This window comes from Atta cephalotes (genome assembly GCF_000143395.1).
Source record: "Atta cephalotes unplaced genomic scaffold scaffold00001, whole genome shotgun sequence".
Classification (NCBI taxonomy): domain Eukaryota; kingdom Metazoa; phylum Arthropoda; class Insecta; order Hymenoptera; family Formicidae; genus Atta; species Atta cephalotes.
The window spans coordinates 34,858-47,510 of NW_012130065.1; the positions used below are offsets into that span (position 1 = coordinate 34,858).

Below are 12,653 nucleotides of genomic sequence, written 5' to 3' on the forward strand. Positions count from 1 at the left end.
TATATATATATATATATATATATATATATATATATATATATATATATACATACATACACAGATATTAAGATCCATGTTTAACAAGTGTTATTGTATACGTAAATATCCATATTATTTAACAAACACATCAAACAAGAAAAATACGGTAAATGCACGCCGAGAAAAAAAGATACATCTCACCTGTCAATTAATTCTAGGATAGCAAGGAAAAAAAATGATATTTACTCTTCATCTTTAAGACGATTTTTGATTAAAGTTCATTAACGCTCCTTCCGTAATTTATCATTTATGATGGAATCATGAATGATGAAAATAATTTACTTTATTGAGATGCAATAGACTCACAATATCGCAATAATCACGAATAAATTGTGACATCATTGAGAATAAATCAAAAGGCCACAGTAATTTTCATCTAAGAATGAATCCGATAAAGTTATCTTAGATAGTTCTTTTGTAAGTTGTTTAAGACCAGGTTAGATAAATATCGTAATCTTATCAAAAAGAACACGAAACAAAAATCCGTAAATCCTGAACATAAATTGGAGCATAATCATGATTTTAACTGGAATCGCACAAAGCTTTTAGACAGAGAAAAGAATTATAATAAACGACTCATTTTAGAACAAATTTTTATTGTTTATTTTGTTTGTTAACAAAAAATGGATTAAATGTGCAGGACACAGAATTTTTAGATCCATTATACCAAGATCTATTCAAAAAGATTTGACATTTCCATGTTTTACTTCTCTAATTTATTGTATAAAATACGTATATGTATTGTATATTATTTATTACCATATTATAGGGCATTTCATGCCAAGTCAGCCACTCATTTTGTGAACCCATTTCATGGATTTTGTTTATATTGCTTGAGCTTGAACAGTGATGAATAAAGACTCTATGCCGAATAATAGGCTAATTGATTACTGAACTGTAGGGCAATTTTTGGGCTTTCTCGTCGCAGCGCTCTTTTCGCTTATCGTTAGTGGATATGAAAGGCAAGTTTGAAAATGAAATATTAACATTTTCTTATAGAAAATTGAACGCCCTTTCACATGAAAATACTTTTTTTTCGATTAGATCAGTTTTTGATGATTTCTATCTGTTTTTAAATTTTCAAAATGGCGGCACGACTAAAAAGCCAATCCTGATTTTCTTTTAATATAGCAAAATAATCTCAGGTTTCTATTTTGTTACTCTAAAAGAATATAATGGGACACGCATTCGTTTGGGAATAAGAGCTCGGAAAGTAAGGCAATGTCATCCCGTCATTCTGCCGGCGCGCCATCATTCTCAGCCCAGTCGCCCGGCACGAGTCGCTGATGACATTGCTGTACATGTACATAAGTTTAAAAATAATTCCTCTCTGCGTTTAACAAGATTGACTATCTTTAAAGAATACCTTAATGCCTGCATTACAATTGTCTTTTTAATTATATATATATATATATATATATTAGTTTTTATTTTTCTATTACTTTTATTAGTTTTGTTATTTTTATTATTTTTTTTATTTCTATTTCCTGAAATATTTTTATATTTTATCATTTATTTTCGGGGGAAAGTAATTTGAGTAGTGGCATTAAAGTATTTCTTAATCGATAATATCTTTCTCCGTGAAAAATTTAACTGCTTTTGTTTAGCAGCTTCATATTCATCTTTGAATATAAAAAAGGCAGATTTTCTGCGACTAAAACAGTGTTATCAACATAAAAGTATCACTGTTTTATTCCGCTTTCTGGAAAAAAGAAATTATCGATTAAATAATATTCTAATAAATAATATTCTAATAAAAAATAATCTAATAGAAAATTCTAATAGAAATAAAAAATAAAAAATAAAAAGAACAAAAAATAATAAAAATATAAAAATAAAAAAAATTAATAAAAATAACAGAAAGAATAAAAACTAAAAAAATTAAAAAGACAATTGTAATGCGGGCATTAAGTTATATCTTAAAAAGTCTCAACCCTGTTAAACGCATAGAGTAATTGTTTTTAAACTCATGTAAAGAAATGTCATCAGGGCCTAACAGCGACGCGTGCTGGGCGACTGGGCTGAGAGTGCTGGCACGCCGGCAGGGTGACGGAGCGATATTGTCTCATTTTCCGAAACGAAAGCGTCCTATTATGTTCTTTTAGAGTAACAAATAGAGACCGGGGATACATTTTGAACTGTATTAAAAGAAAATCGAGACTGGCCTTTTAGTCGTACCGCCATTTTGAAAATTTAAAAATAGATAGAAATCGTCAAAAACTGATCTAATTGAAAAAAAGAATATTTTCACATAAAAAAGCGTTCAATTTTCTATAAAAAAATGTCAATATTTCTTTTTCGAACTTGCCTTTTACATTCACTAACGACAAGCGAAAAGAGCGCTGCAACGAGAAAGCCCAAAAATTGACGGCCCTACAGTTCAGCAACCAGTTAGCCTACGGGTCTATTATTCAGCAATATGAACGAAACTTTGCAAAATGGGTAGCTGGCATGGGGAATGCCCCATATGTATTGTATTTATTTATCACTATGATCTATAACTAACAATCCATTTTGATCTCTCACATATTCTCTAAACGTCTCTGTGCTAACATGTCTTATCTCACAAATCATCATTAACATTATTAAGTAAGTTTTTTGTTCAATTGATTTGAGTTATGGTTTAAAGACTTATTCGAAATCTTTATTAAATTACAAATAATCTGAAATGTAAGATTTGAGTATTTTGTTAAGCAGCACTATTATCATTTTATGAATATATGTTAACGATATTTCAATTGCTTCGCATCGCATCTTTTATATTAAATTTATACGTCACCGATTTTATTTTTACACTGACAATTGTGAGGAAGACCTCGAAAGAGTTGAAATAAGAATTATTAATTTTTCTCAAGAATAAAGTTATGAATTTACATCTAACTTGTATTGGCTCGCATTGGCACATCCTTGGATAAATTCTAATAATTAAACAATCATACGAGATTTGATATGTAAGAAATATGATACATATCAAAAAAGAAGCAAAACGATAAAAATATTCGCTTAGCGGATGTCACTTTAGGATAAAGTCAATCTATATAATTTTAGCGGAAAAAAGCTCGTATTTCTTAATTATTCTATTTCTTCCATTATCTGATTATAACAGTTGGTATATTTAATATAATAATTAAATAATATTAGAATTAATATTAAATTGTAGAAATAAAAGCAGCATGCAATATATAAAAAATTCATCTCGGAAGTCTACTTGATATCCGAGACAGTACTACATATTAGCTTCTGATAAAAATCCGAAATGTATTATCTACAATGGAATGCCGATAAAAAATTTTTTATGCATAAATATGTATTAGGTGGTTGCATATAAAATATGCGCCCATTTTTTTAATGAAAGAAAAGACAGTGGTAACAAATCGACAAATTGGTTTATTTATTCAAAGCATTGCCTATCACAACAAATAATCTTGACCCATCTTTCGGTTAACAACTGGATTCTATGAAGGAAGAATTTGGGTTCTTTGGAGGCAATCCATTTAGCCATTTTTTGACTTTCGTATAAGACTTTCGTATAAGATGAAATGCTGTGCCCAAAGAGCTAATTACATTACCGAAACAAATGACCGAAACAAATGATAATCGGAGGGTGCGATGTCTGGGAAATATGGCGGATGGAATAGGATTTTCCAGTTCACTCCTTCTAAGTACTTCTTGGTTGAGTAACATGCGACCTGGCGTTGTCTGCAAAATCAACTTGTCATGGCGATTTTCCCATTCCGACCTTTTTTCGAGCAGAGCTCGCTTCAAATGAATTAGTTGCAGTCAATAACGAACCCCAATGATGGTTTCGTCCAATAATGCGTTCAATTCTGTGTTCTCAAATTTTTTGTGATTTTCTGCTATCCTTGTTATCCATAGAGAAATCATCACTTTGGAAGCGGCGAAACCACTCTTTGCACATTGTACTCGATGGAGCATGTTCGGCATATACTTCCTCTAACAAATGTTTGCATTTCTGCGGGCGAGTTCTTTGCCGGGAAATAACAGCATAACTTCCCGCAAATGTGATTTATTTGAGACAAAACTTGCCATTATAAACACATTCAAAATAGATGTTAGCGCGTCGCAAATGTCATCTATGGCGAGACTCTATAAACCTATCATCATGTGTATTGCCAACTTTCAATTCGAAGAAATAGTATACTTAACGCAATCTATTGCCACGAGTGATTTCATATGCAACCACCAAATATATATAAATAATTATATATAAATATATATAAACATACAAAAATATTCATAAACATACAATAATTTTATATATATTTTTATTTTTTTTGTAAAATTATTTTTTAGTATAATAGAGAAATAATAATAGTAATGTGAAAACATTAAAAATAATTATAAGGATAATTTTAACATTATTTATTTTAGAAAAAAACAAGTTCGGAAAAATGTAAAAAATGTAAAAAAATTGCTCATATTGCTCAATTATGCATAATTTTATACATAATTATACATAATTATGCAAAGTATTTTTTTTTACATTTCCGCAAACTTCATTTAACGAATAATGTAAAAATTATCTCTTTATTTTTTATGTTTTCGTGTTATTATTGTTATTTTCTATTACTCTAAAGAGTAATTTTAGAAAAGAAAAAGGGATATATTTCATATATGTTACACGTGTTTATGAATATTTATGTATGTTTATACATATTTATACATATTTATACATATATATATACATACTAATGTATGTATGAAAATTTTTTTTACCGGAATATTTTTACAGATACAATAAAAGTTGATAAAATATACAATATATCTTTTTATTAGTCAAGTCATTGATAATCATGCGACATTTAGTGTTATTTTTGTGGATTTGATACTTATTGAATATTTATTGGTCAAATATATCATACATTTGTAGTTTAATATTTAAAATATTTGTTAGACTGCAACAATATGTACATATTACACATAGAATTTTAAATGAGAATTTTTATTTGAATAATTTTCAAAACGATAATTAATAGTTAAAATATAGAAATTCAGATGAACCATTTTTTCGGCTCATTTGAGACATTTCCTTTTCAAAAATGGACGTTCCGTTTAAATTAATAGCAACAATTAAATGATTAAGTGACGCAAGAACAAATTTATCTTAAATCTAGATGTTTTTTAACATCATTCTCATATTTTGAAAGTTAACAGCAAGGCAGGAATGCATCAAACTTAAAATCTGATCATAGTATCTTAAAATAGAGATTTCAAATTTAAAAAAAACTGATATACGATAATTTTTCGCAAAGTTATCGTTAGTCAAAATTGGCCAATTTTCACTCACAATTTTTCTATGCCATAATTTTTTTAAGTGTATATATCTTTAATTTTTTTCCATATTTCTATTTGTTTATCTAATATAAAAAGAAATTATCTCTATCCCAAACCGAGAATTGATAAATAATTCATAGAAATTATAAAAATCGTATCTTTCTTATAGCTGGCATGAGATTGGCGTGTATGATCTTCCAGCCATGATAGATTATATCGTGAAGATCACTGGTCGCGAGAAAATGTTTTATCTGGGGCACAGCCAGGGTACCACTTCTTTCTTCGTCATGTCAACGGAGTTGCCAGAGTATCAGCACAAAATCCAGGCGATGTTCGCGTTAGCACCAGTTGCTTATTGCAGCAGATTAAGAAATCCCATTTTTCAATTCCTGGCAAGATTCTCCGATCCATTAAACGTATGCAATTTTAAATTCGAAAATAAAAAAATCAATTTTTTCACCTTTTTCTTTTTTTAATAAACGTCTTGTTGCAGGAATTATTAAAATTAATCGGTATATACGAATTCACGCCTACTAACGAAATCATGAAACAATTCCAGAAAATAATATGCGAGGAAAACGCTATTACGCAACCCTTGTGCACTAATTTGATCTTCTTAATCAGTGGATTCGATAAAGATCAGTTTAATACTGTACGATACTATCATTAATATACCTTTAATTATTTTGTGAAATTTAAAATAAGAATAATTATCACATAGTAAACTCGTTTCTTACAGTCCATAGGCACAGAATTTGCAGCAATATCGCTACAACAACTTTTGTGCAACTTTGTACTGTAGAAGAGCATTCTATTATTAGTTATTAAATAATGTCATGATAATTTGTTTTAGAATTAATCACGAATTTTACAATCATATAATTTATTTGAATTATATATAATAATGTCAGTTCATTATTATAATAATTTGAGATTATTCATACTTAATGCTGCTATCATCTTGTAGACTCTTCTACCATTAATCATGGAACATGCTCCGGCTGGTGCAGCCACGAAACAAATAATGCATTATTTACAGCTTATCAAAAGTAGTGAGCATCTATTCCACTATAATACCTTGTATTATACTCGTATAAAGATAGTGAAACATACATCGTAAATGCATTCCATTATACTACTTCATTAATATTTCTTTAAATTTTATAAAATTATATACAATACATAAAATAATTATACAATTATATATATATAAAATTTTTTATAAACATGAATATATTCTCAGGATCCATTATTACAATGGGGAAATTTAGACAGTATGATTATTCACTCATCACTAATTTGATGAAATATGGTACCTTCTACCCTCCGAAATATGACTTGGGAAAAATCAAAGTGCCAGTTTCATTGCATTATAGCGCCAACGATTGGTTAGCACATGTCGATGTTCGTATATATTTTTTTAATACATAATACTACAATAGTTTTCAATTTTAAATATCTTCAACATATTTGCAAGGATATTTATTTTTTCATATAGGCATATGCAAACATAAACTTTCCTATATATTTTAATTAGAACAAATATCTTGAAAATATTGGAGATGCTAAATTTAAATAAATTATTATGTAGTTTCAATTATATAGAAAAAATTATGTGTTTACATGATATCTTTATCATTTGCAGGATGTTGACCAATTAGAAAAAGAACTTGGCAATCCACTTGGAAAATTTCTTGTTCCATATAAAAAGTTTAATCATCTGGATTTCATGTGGGCTAAGGATGTTAAAGAACTTTTGTATAACAAGATACTAAATCTGATGACACATTTCTAACATTAAACTACTAAAGTTCAATAAATTTTACAGATTAAAATTTTATGCTAAGGGTCCAGAGTAATCATCACAGCCATATTGAATCGTGACGTCAGAAGCAAGAAATAACATGTTAATTTTTATTAGGTATCATTTATAAATAAAGACAATTTGGATAAAACAAAATGATGAAATTGCTTTATCAAAATGAACGAAAATTATGCTTATCTCCCCCCTGACAATCAGTAAATAATCATAAAAAGTGACGAAAAGTACATGAAGTGCTTTTATTTAATGCACATGTGTAGCTTATTTTCACTTACACGTATCTTTATCACTTTTTATAATTATTTATTAACTATTAGGCAGGAGAAAAACAATTTTCATTCATTTTTACAAACAATCAACAATTTTAAAACAATCTCATCAGTTTATTTTATTCAAATTGTCTTTATAAATGGCATGTAATAAGAATTAACGTGTCATTTCTCACTTCTGATTTAATATGACTGTAGTGACTGAGGAGCCTTAAATCGATTCCATTTAGATCAGAGAAATTTATTATAAGACTAAGAATGTTTGCGTGACAATATAATTATCGAATTGAATTATCATCAATCCATTAGAAAGAATTTTATTTAATCACGAATTTCTATTATCCTCGATATTATTTATGTGCTCATAAAATAAGAAAATCGTGATGTTTAAGAATTAAGATATTAATTTTTTTCACTTGCATATATAGAAATTTTATAATTAATAACTTAATTAACATTGTCATTAATTTTGAATTTAGATTCAATTATTATACAAGATAATTATAAATAAATAATATCTAATATTTATCGAGATATTATCTTTTATTTTAATTTCTAATTATCAAAGGCAATATACTATAACATATAAAATATCTTTCAGGAGAAATTACTTGTAATAGCAAAACTTGTTTTAACTTGTAAATAACTTTAAAAAAGACTCGAGATATGTGTAAATATGTATTAAGATTAGTATAATAAAATTACGATGTATATACAGCTAATTTTTCTCCAGATATATTGGATTCTGTAATGTTAAAGACCAAATGTAATGTAACAATAAATTAATTATTAATAAATGTAATAATGTATCAACGATGTTATCAATCATAAATCATAAATCATCAATCATAAATTCAATAAAGAAACAACTGGAAAAAACTTATTTTTAGGGAACTCTGAAAGAAAGTACAGATTTTATACATACATGATTTTATTATATATATATATATACGCGCGCGCGCGCGTATGTATATATATATATATAGAGAGAGAGATATCTGTACGTGTGCAGAAGCACAGGTATTTATAGTCATTAGGGGCGGAAATGAGATACACGAGTCTAACGAAGTTACGCAAATTATGCAAAGCACAACAGGTAGTCCTCTAGTAGCCATTTCACATTGTGAGTCACAAGGTTGAATTTTATCGAGAACACATTATTGATGTTCCTTGGCATCGCGTGCGTAGGCTGCAAATGTGTGTATATGTATATGTATATTATAAACGCGCGCGTGTTACGATCGCAATTCGTTTTTCCCTCTGATATTTCAGTATTTTAGGAAAAATTCGACCTTGTGATATTTAATATCGCTCTTATGTAGAATAACTTCGCTCTCTATTTTATACATTGCGCCTCGCTGAAAAGAAAAATACATCATTTCATGGGTGGAACTGATTTTTATTGTTAAGCACAATAATATTCATCTGCTTTTACCGCATCTTCTGCATGTAGACTCGATCGTGAAATCGGCGGAGGTGCACAGAGCGATTCTTACCCTCGAAAGCTCGATTCCAAAAGAACCAAAATGATTTTGCCATAGCCACATTTATTTTTTTCATTTGTTAACCCATGTTTCACGGATGTAAGAAAAATAATTTAATACTTTGTATTCTATTTATGTTTTAAAAAAGCGTTCCGGAAATAGATCTTGATTTTGATTTTGGCAAATCAAATGAATATGACAACCGCCGCCTAACAGCGTAACAGGTTCTTTACTTAATGTGTATACAAAGTACAATTGGCTTTTACCGATGATTAATTCGAACCTATTAGCGATATATTTCTTGAACCGATCTCATGTAGCAAGTACGGCGAAAGCATAACGTACATCATATAACACCGTAAAGATACAGCTTATTCTGTGTTACTCTAATAATATATGCAATATTTATGAGTTAATAAACCTGCTGGAATATATGTACAATAAATAAATAAAAGGAAAGTAACGTAATAACATGTTGAATATTTTCAGATGTTCTCAAGGACAAGTTGATCTTCAAAGTATAACTCGATATTTTTTATCGTGATACTTTTGAACATTCTGCTATATATTCGCTGCTTATAAAAGTGGCATTGCGAACTTCTAAAAAAAAGGATCATGCATGATAGTTTGATATTATTTAATAGTCAGTCTAAAATTTGAACAATGTAGCAACATTTACGATAATCAAATACTGCATGAAAAAATGTTTGAAGATTGCACTCTATGTATAAATAATATATCATATGTATAATCTATATTATATATATATATTTATATATATATATAAGTACTCTATAATATGGAGTGTTGAATATTACATAAAAGAATTTAATACGGATAGAAGGTGATAATTTTTTCTCTGGAGAAATGAATATTTTTCTAAGTATACATCGCCTCGAGATAAAATGTCTTCCCCCCCTTTTTATGTTATAATCTGTGCACAATATAAAAATTGTGAAGGTAGCAATGAACGAGTCAGATATTGTTATTCAATAGCATGTTAGTTTTATATCTGATCGAAATAAAGTTCAATCAATAGAGTATGTGTACGATGATTATCGCACGTCGAAAGAGAGATTGAGCTCCTTTTTTTCCTTTTCCGTTCAATTATTTTGAGAATTCTTAATGTAACAAAAGATATCAGTCGCAGTTGTATAGCAAATACAAAATCAAGTTAATCAATATACAGTACGTAAGAGACAGTGGTTACCAATTAATATAAAATAACAATTACAGGGGCAATCAATCTCATTCGGGTTTACATTCATTATTGGCGATTACTTAACAGGATTACTTAACAGATACCATGTATGTCCGGTTTTTCATAATTTGAAACAGTTTCTGAAACGTAGGGGGTACGGACAGACTTTGTAGACACCCTGTATAGATTCAAGTAAGGTACATGAACTCAGGGCTGGGCATGTATTTGAAATATTTTTATTTGAAAAACAATATTGGCAACACAAATATATTTTGTATTTTGTGTTTGTTCAGAGTACATGAAAATATTTTGTATTTCAGATATTTCATTAATAACAAAAGATTGAAAGAATTTTGTATTTCAAATACTAACACTGACAATCAACCTTATTATTTGAATTATAAAATTATTCGAAATATAAAAAGCTTTCAAACTTCCGATTTCAAATACAAAATACGCTTGTATTGCAAATAGTGTTAAATAAAAAGATCTCAAATACATACCGAGTTCTGCATGAACCTATTCTACGCGAAAAATGTAATCCATTTAGTGTTGCTTGAACACTATACGTTAAACAATTTTACGCTAAAATTTACTAATTTAAAATCGCCAGTACTGAATTTAACCATATTCTGCATATTTACCTAATAATATAAAACAAGAACACAACAAACTTCTTGGCATACAAAATACATTTTAACATGTAAAGTTGTATGTCATTCTTTTCTTCTTTTTTTTCCCTTAGTTTATCTCCCTACCCTTCGGCTGTGTCTTCTCAAAAATTTTTTCGGATTATCTTTTTACTTATGTAACGACAAACAATATATCAAGAAACATTGATATTTATCTTCATTTGCTTATCCGAAACATGCGTTGTTTTTTTAAAATAAATTTTTCAATGTGTACATAATGAGTAATGAAGTCTCTTTTACACATGGCGGTGATTTTAAATGTATGTATTTTGCATAGTGAGCAAGGGAGGAAGAGGAAGGAAAAAGGATGTTTAGGAGGATAGCAAAACAAGTTTACCCGCTCTTAAAGAGGAGAATGGCTACCTGACCAAGGTAGAAATAGATAAAATGTCTTGTTTCGTGCGTCACATAGCTACCAAAATTACGTCCTACAATGCAATGCCACGTTGGGTTGTACTTTTTATCGAACTCTTTCTTGATAAATGCTGCAATGTCCTGAAAGCCAAAACCAATAGATATTAATGGTAAAATCAATAGTGTTATTGATTTAACAATCTCATCCTGTGTAACTTGAGAATTTATATAACAGAAATTTTTCAGAAAACAAATATCGACCTTTAACATAATTTTAGTAAACTGCATTTACATATTACAACTTTAAATATATTATATATATCATAAATATATTATATATATCAATCTCCCAGATTTATTAAGAAATTAATAAATCATGTCCCATGAAATTAATAAGTCATGTATTTCAAATATCATTTTATAATACTTATTGAATTCTTTAGCTTCTTTGAAATTATAAGAACTTTATGTATAATTGTACTTCTTTATTCATAAAACATTATTCCTATTCCTAATAAAAGTTGTTAACTTGCTTAATGCAAAGACATTAATGAATTATTCAATTTTTATAATAAATTAATTAAATTCGTGCTTATAAAATGTATTAAGATCCTTACTGAATAGATAAAAATTAAAAGTAAATCTATTGGCAAATATATCTACTTCAATTACATGTGTCTTAAATTTTCCATTCTTTGTACAATACAAGTGTGATGTTTACAGTATGTTATCTATATCTGTATACATAAAAGTGTGATGAGCATATACCTTTTCAATGTTATATTTTTCGAGAGCTTGAGTGGCACAGTCAACAGCATCTTGTTGCATCTCCTCCGACATATCAGCATTTTTGATTACTGCTTTTCGGTCCGACATTTTGTCTGTCCTAGAACATAAAGATATAGCATTGTTATACTGTGACGCTATTATCATACACGAAACACCTTTTTCTAATGTAAACACTGAGAAAGACACCTCAATGTGTTTTGGCAAAAGTGCAAATATACCAAAAGATATATCTGCAGACATATGTATGTATATCAATTCGGGACGAAAAACTTTGTGAGCAGCGTGAATCCGAAAGAAATATAAATTCAAATGAGTCCGCGATTGCAACAGTGATGGTTCACCACTGCTTTAGATTCACATCACTTTCAAAATAAACGATTTATTTATAAGCGACATTATCGGCGTTTTGTGCTCAAAGTAAAATGCCACAAGGGTGAATCGCGCGAATCGGAGGCTGCTGTTCGACAACTCTACCGGACGTATCGTTATATATATATATTGGGAGGCTCAACCTGGGCCGCGGGAAGCGCACGACTTTGACAGTAGCGTACATGTCTACCGCCGGCATGATAATACGAAGGCGAGTGTTAGGCGAGTGTTCGGAGTAACACAGGTAGAACAAAGACAGGAAGATAAAGGAAGAAGGGAAAAATAGATAGCGCAGGCGGAGAGAGAGAGAGAGAGAGAGAGAGAGAGAGAGAGAGAGAG

At 29.2% G+C, this 12,653-nt stretch overlaps 2 protein-coding genes across 2 annotated transcripts in view; one reads left to right on the forward strand and one right to left on the reverse strand.

Annotated features, from left to right (window-relative positions):
• The window catches only part of LOC105617597 (lipase 3-like), a 12,736-nt gene extending 5,607 nt beyond the window's left edge, over nucleotides 1–7,129 (forward strand). The window contains exons 2-6 of the mRNA XM_012199156.1: nucleotides 5,493–5,750; nucleotides 5,828–5,986; nucleotides 6,302–6,386; nucleotides 6,578–6,738; nucleotides 6,980–7,129. Coding sequence (XP_012054546.1) covers nucleotides 5,493–5,750; nucleotides 5,828–5,986; nucleotides 6,302–6,386; nucleotides 6,578–6,738; nucleotides 6,980–7,129 — 813 coding nt within the window. The remainder of the gene's footprint in view (nucleotides 1–5,492; nucleotides 5,751–5,827; nucleotides 5,987–6,301; nucleotides 6,387–6,577; nucleotides 6,739–6,979) is intronic.
• Nucleotides 7,130–11,135: 4,006 nt separating this feature from the next.
• Nucleotides 11,136–12,035, reverse strand: LOC105616983 (dynein light chain 2, cytoplasmic). Its single transcript, XM_012202086.1, has 2 exons — nucleotides 11,925–12,035; nucleotides 11,136–11,297 (listed from the first exon to the last, which is right to left on the reverse strand). The coding sequence occupies exons 1-2, from the start codon at nucleotides 12,030–12,032 to the stop codon at nucleotides 11,136–11,138; spliced, it is 270 nt and encodes an 89-aa protein (XP_012057476.1). The 5' UTR covers nucleotides 12,033–12,035.
• Nucleotides 12,036–12,653: the final 618 nt, after the last annotated feature.

Excerpts from the sequence above, each read along its gene's own strand:
- LOC105616983 (XM_012202086.1), bottom strand. The coding sequence starts at position 12,032 with ATGTCGGACCGAAAAGCAGTAATCAAAAATGCTGATATGTCGGAGGAG. Across the intron at positions 11,298-11,924 it reads AAAAATATAACATTGAAAAG|GACATTGCAGCATTTATCAA; the intron begins GTATATGCTCAT and ends TTTGGCTTTCAG.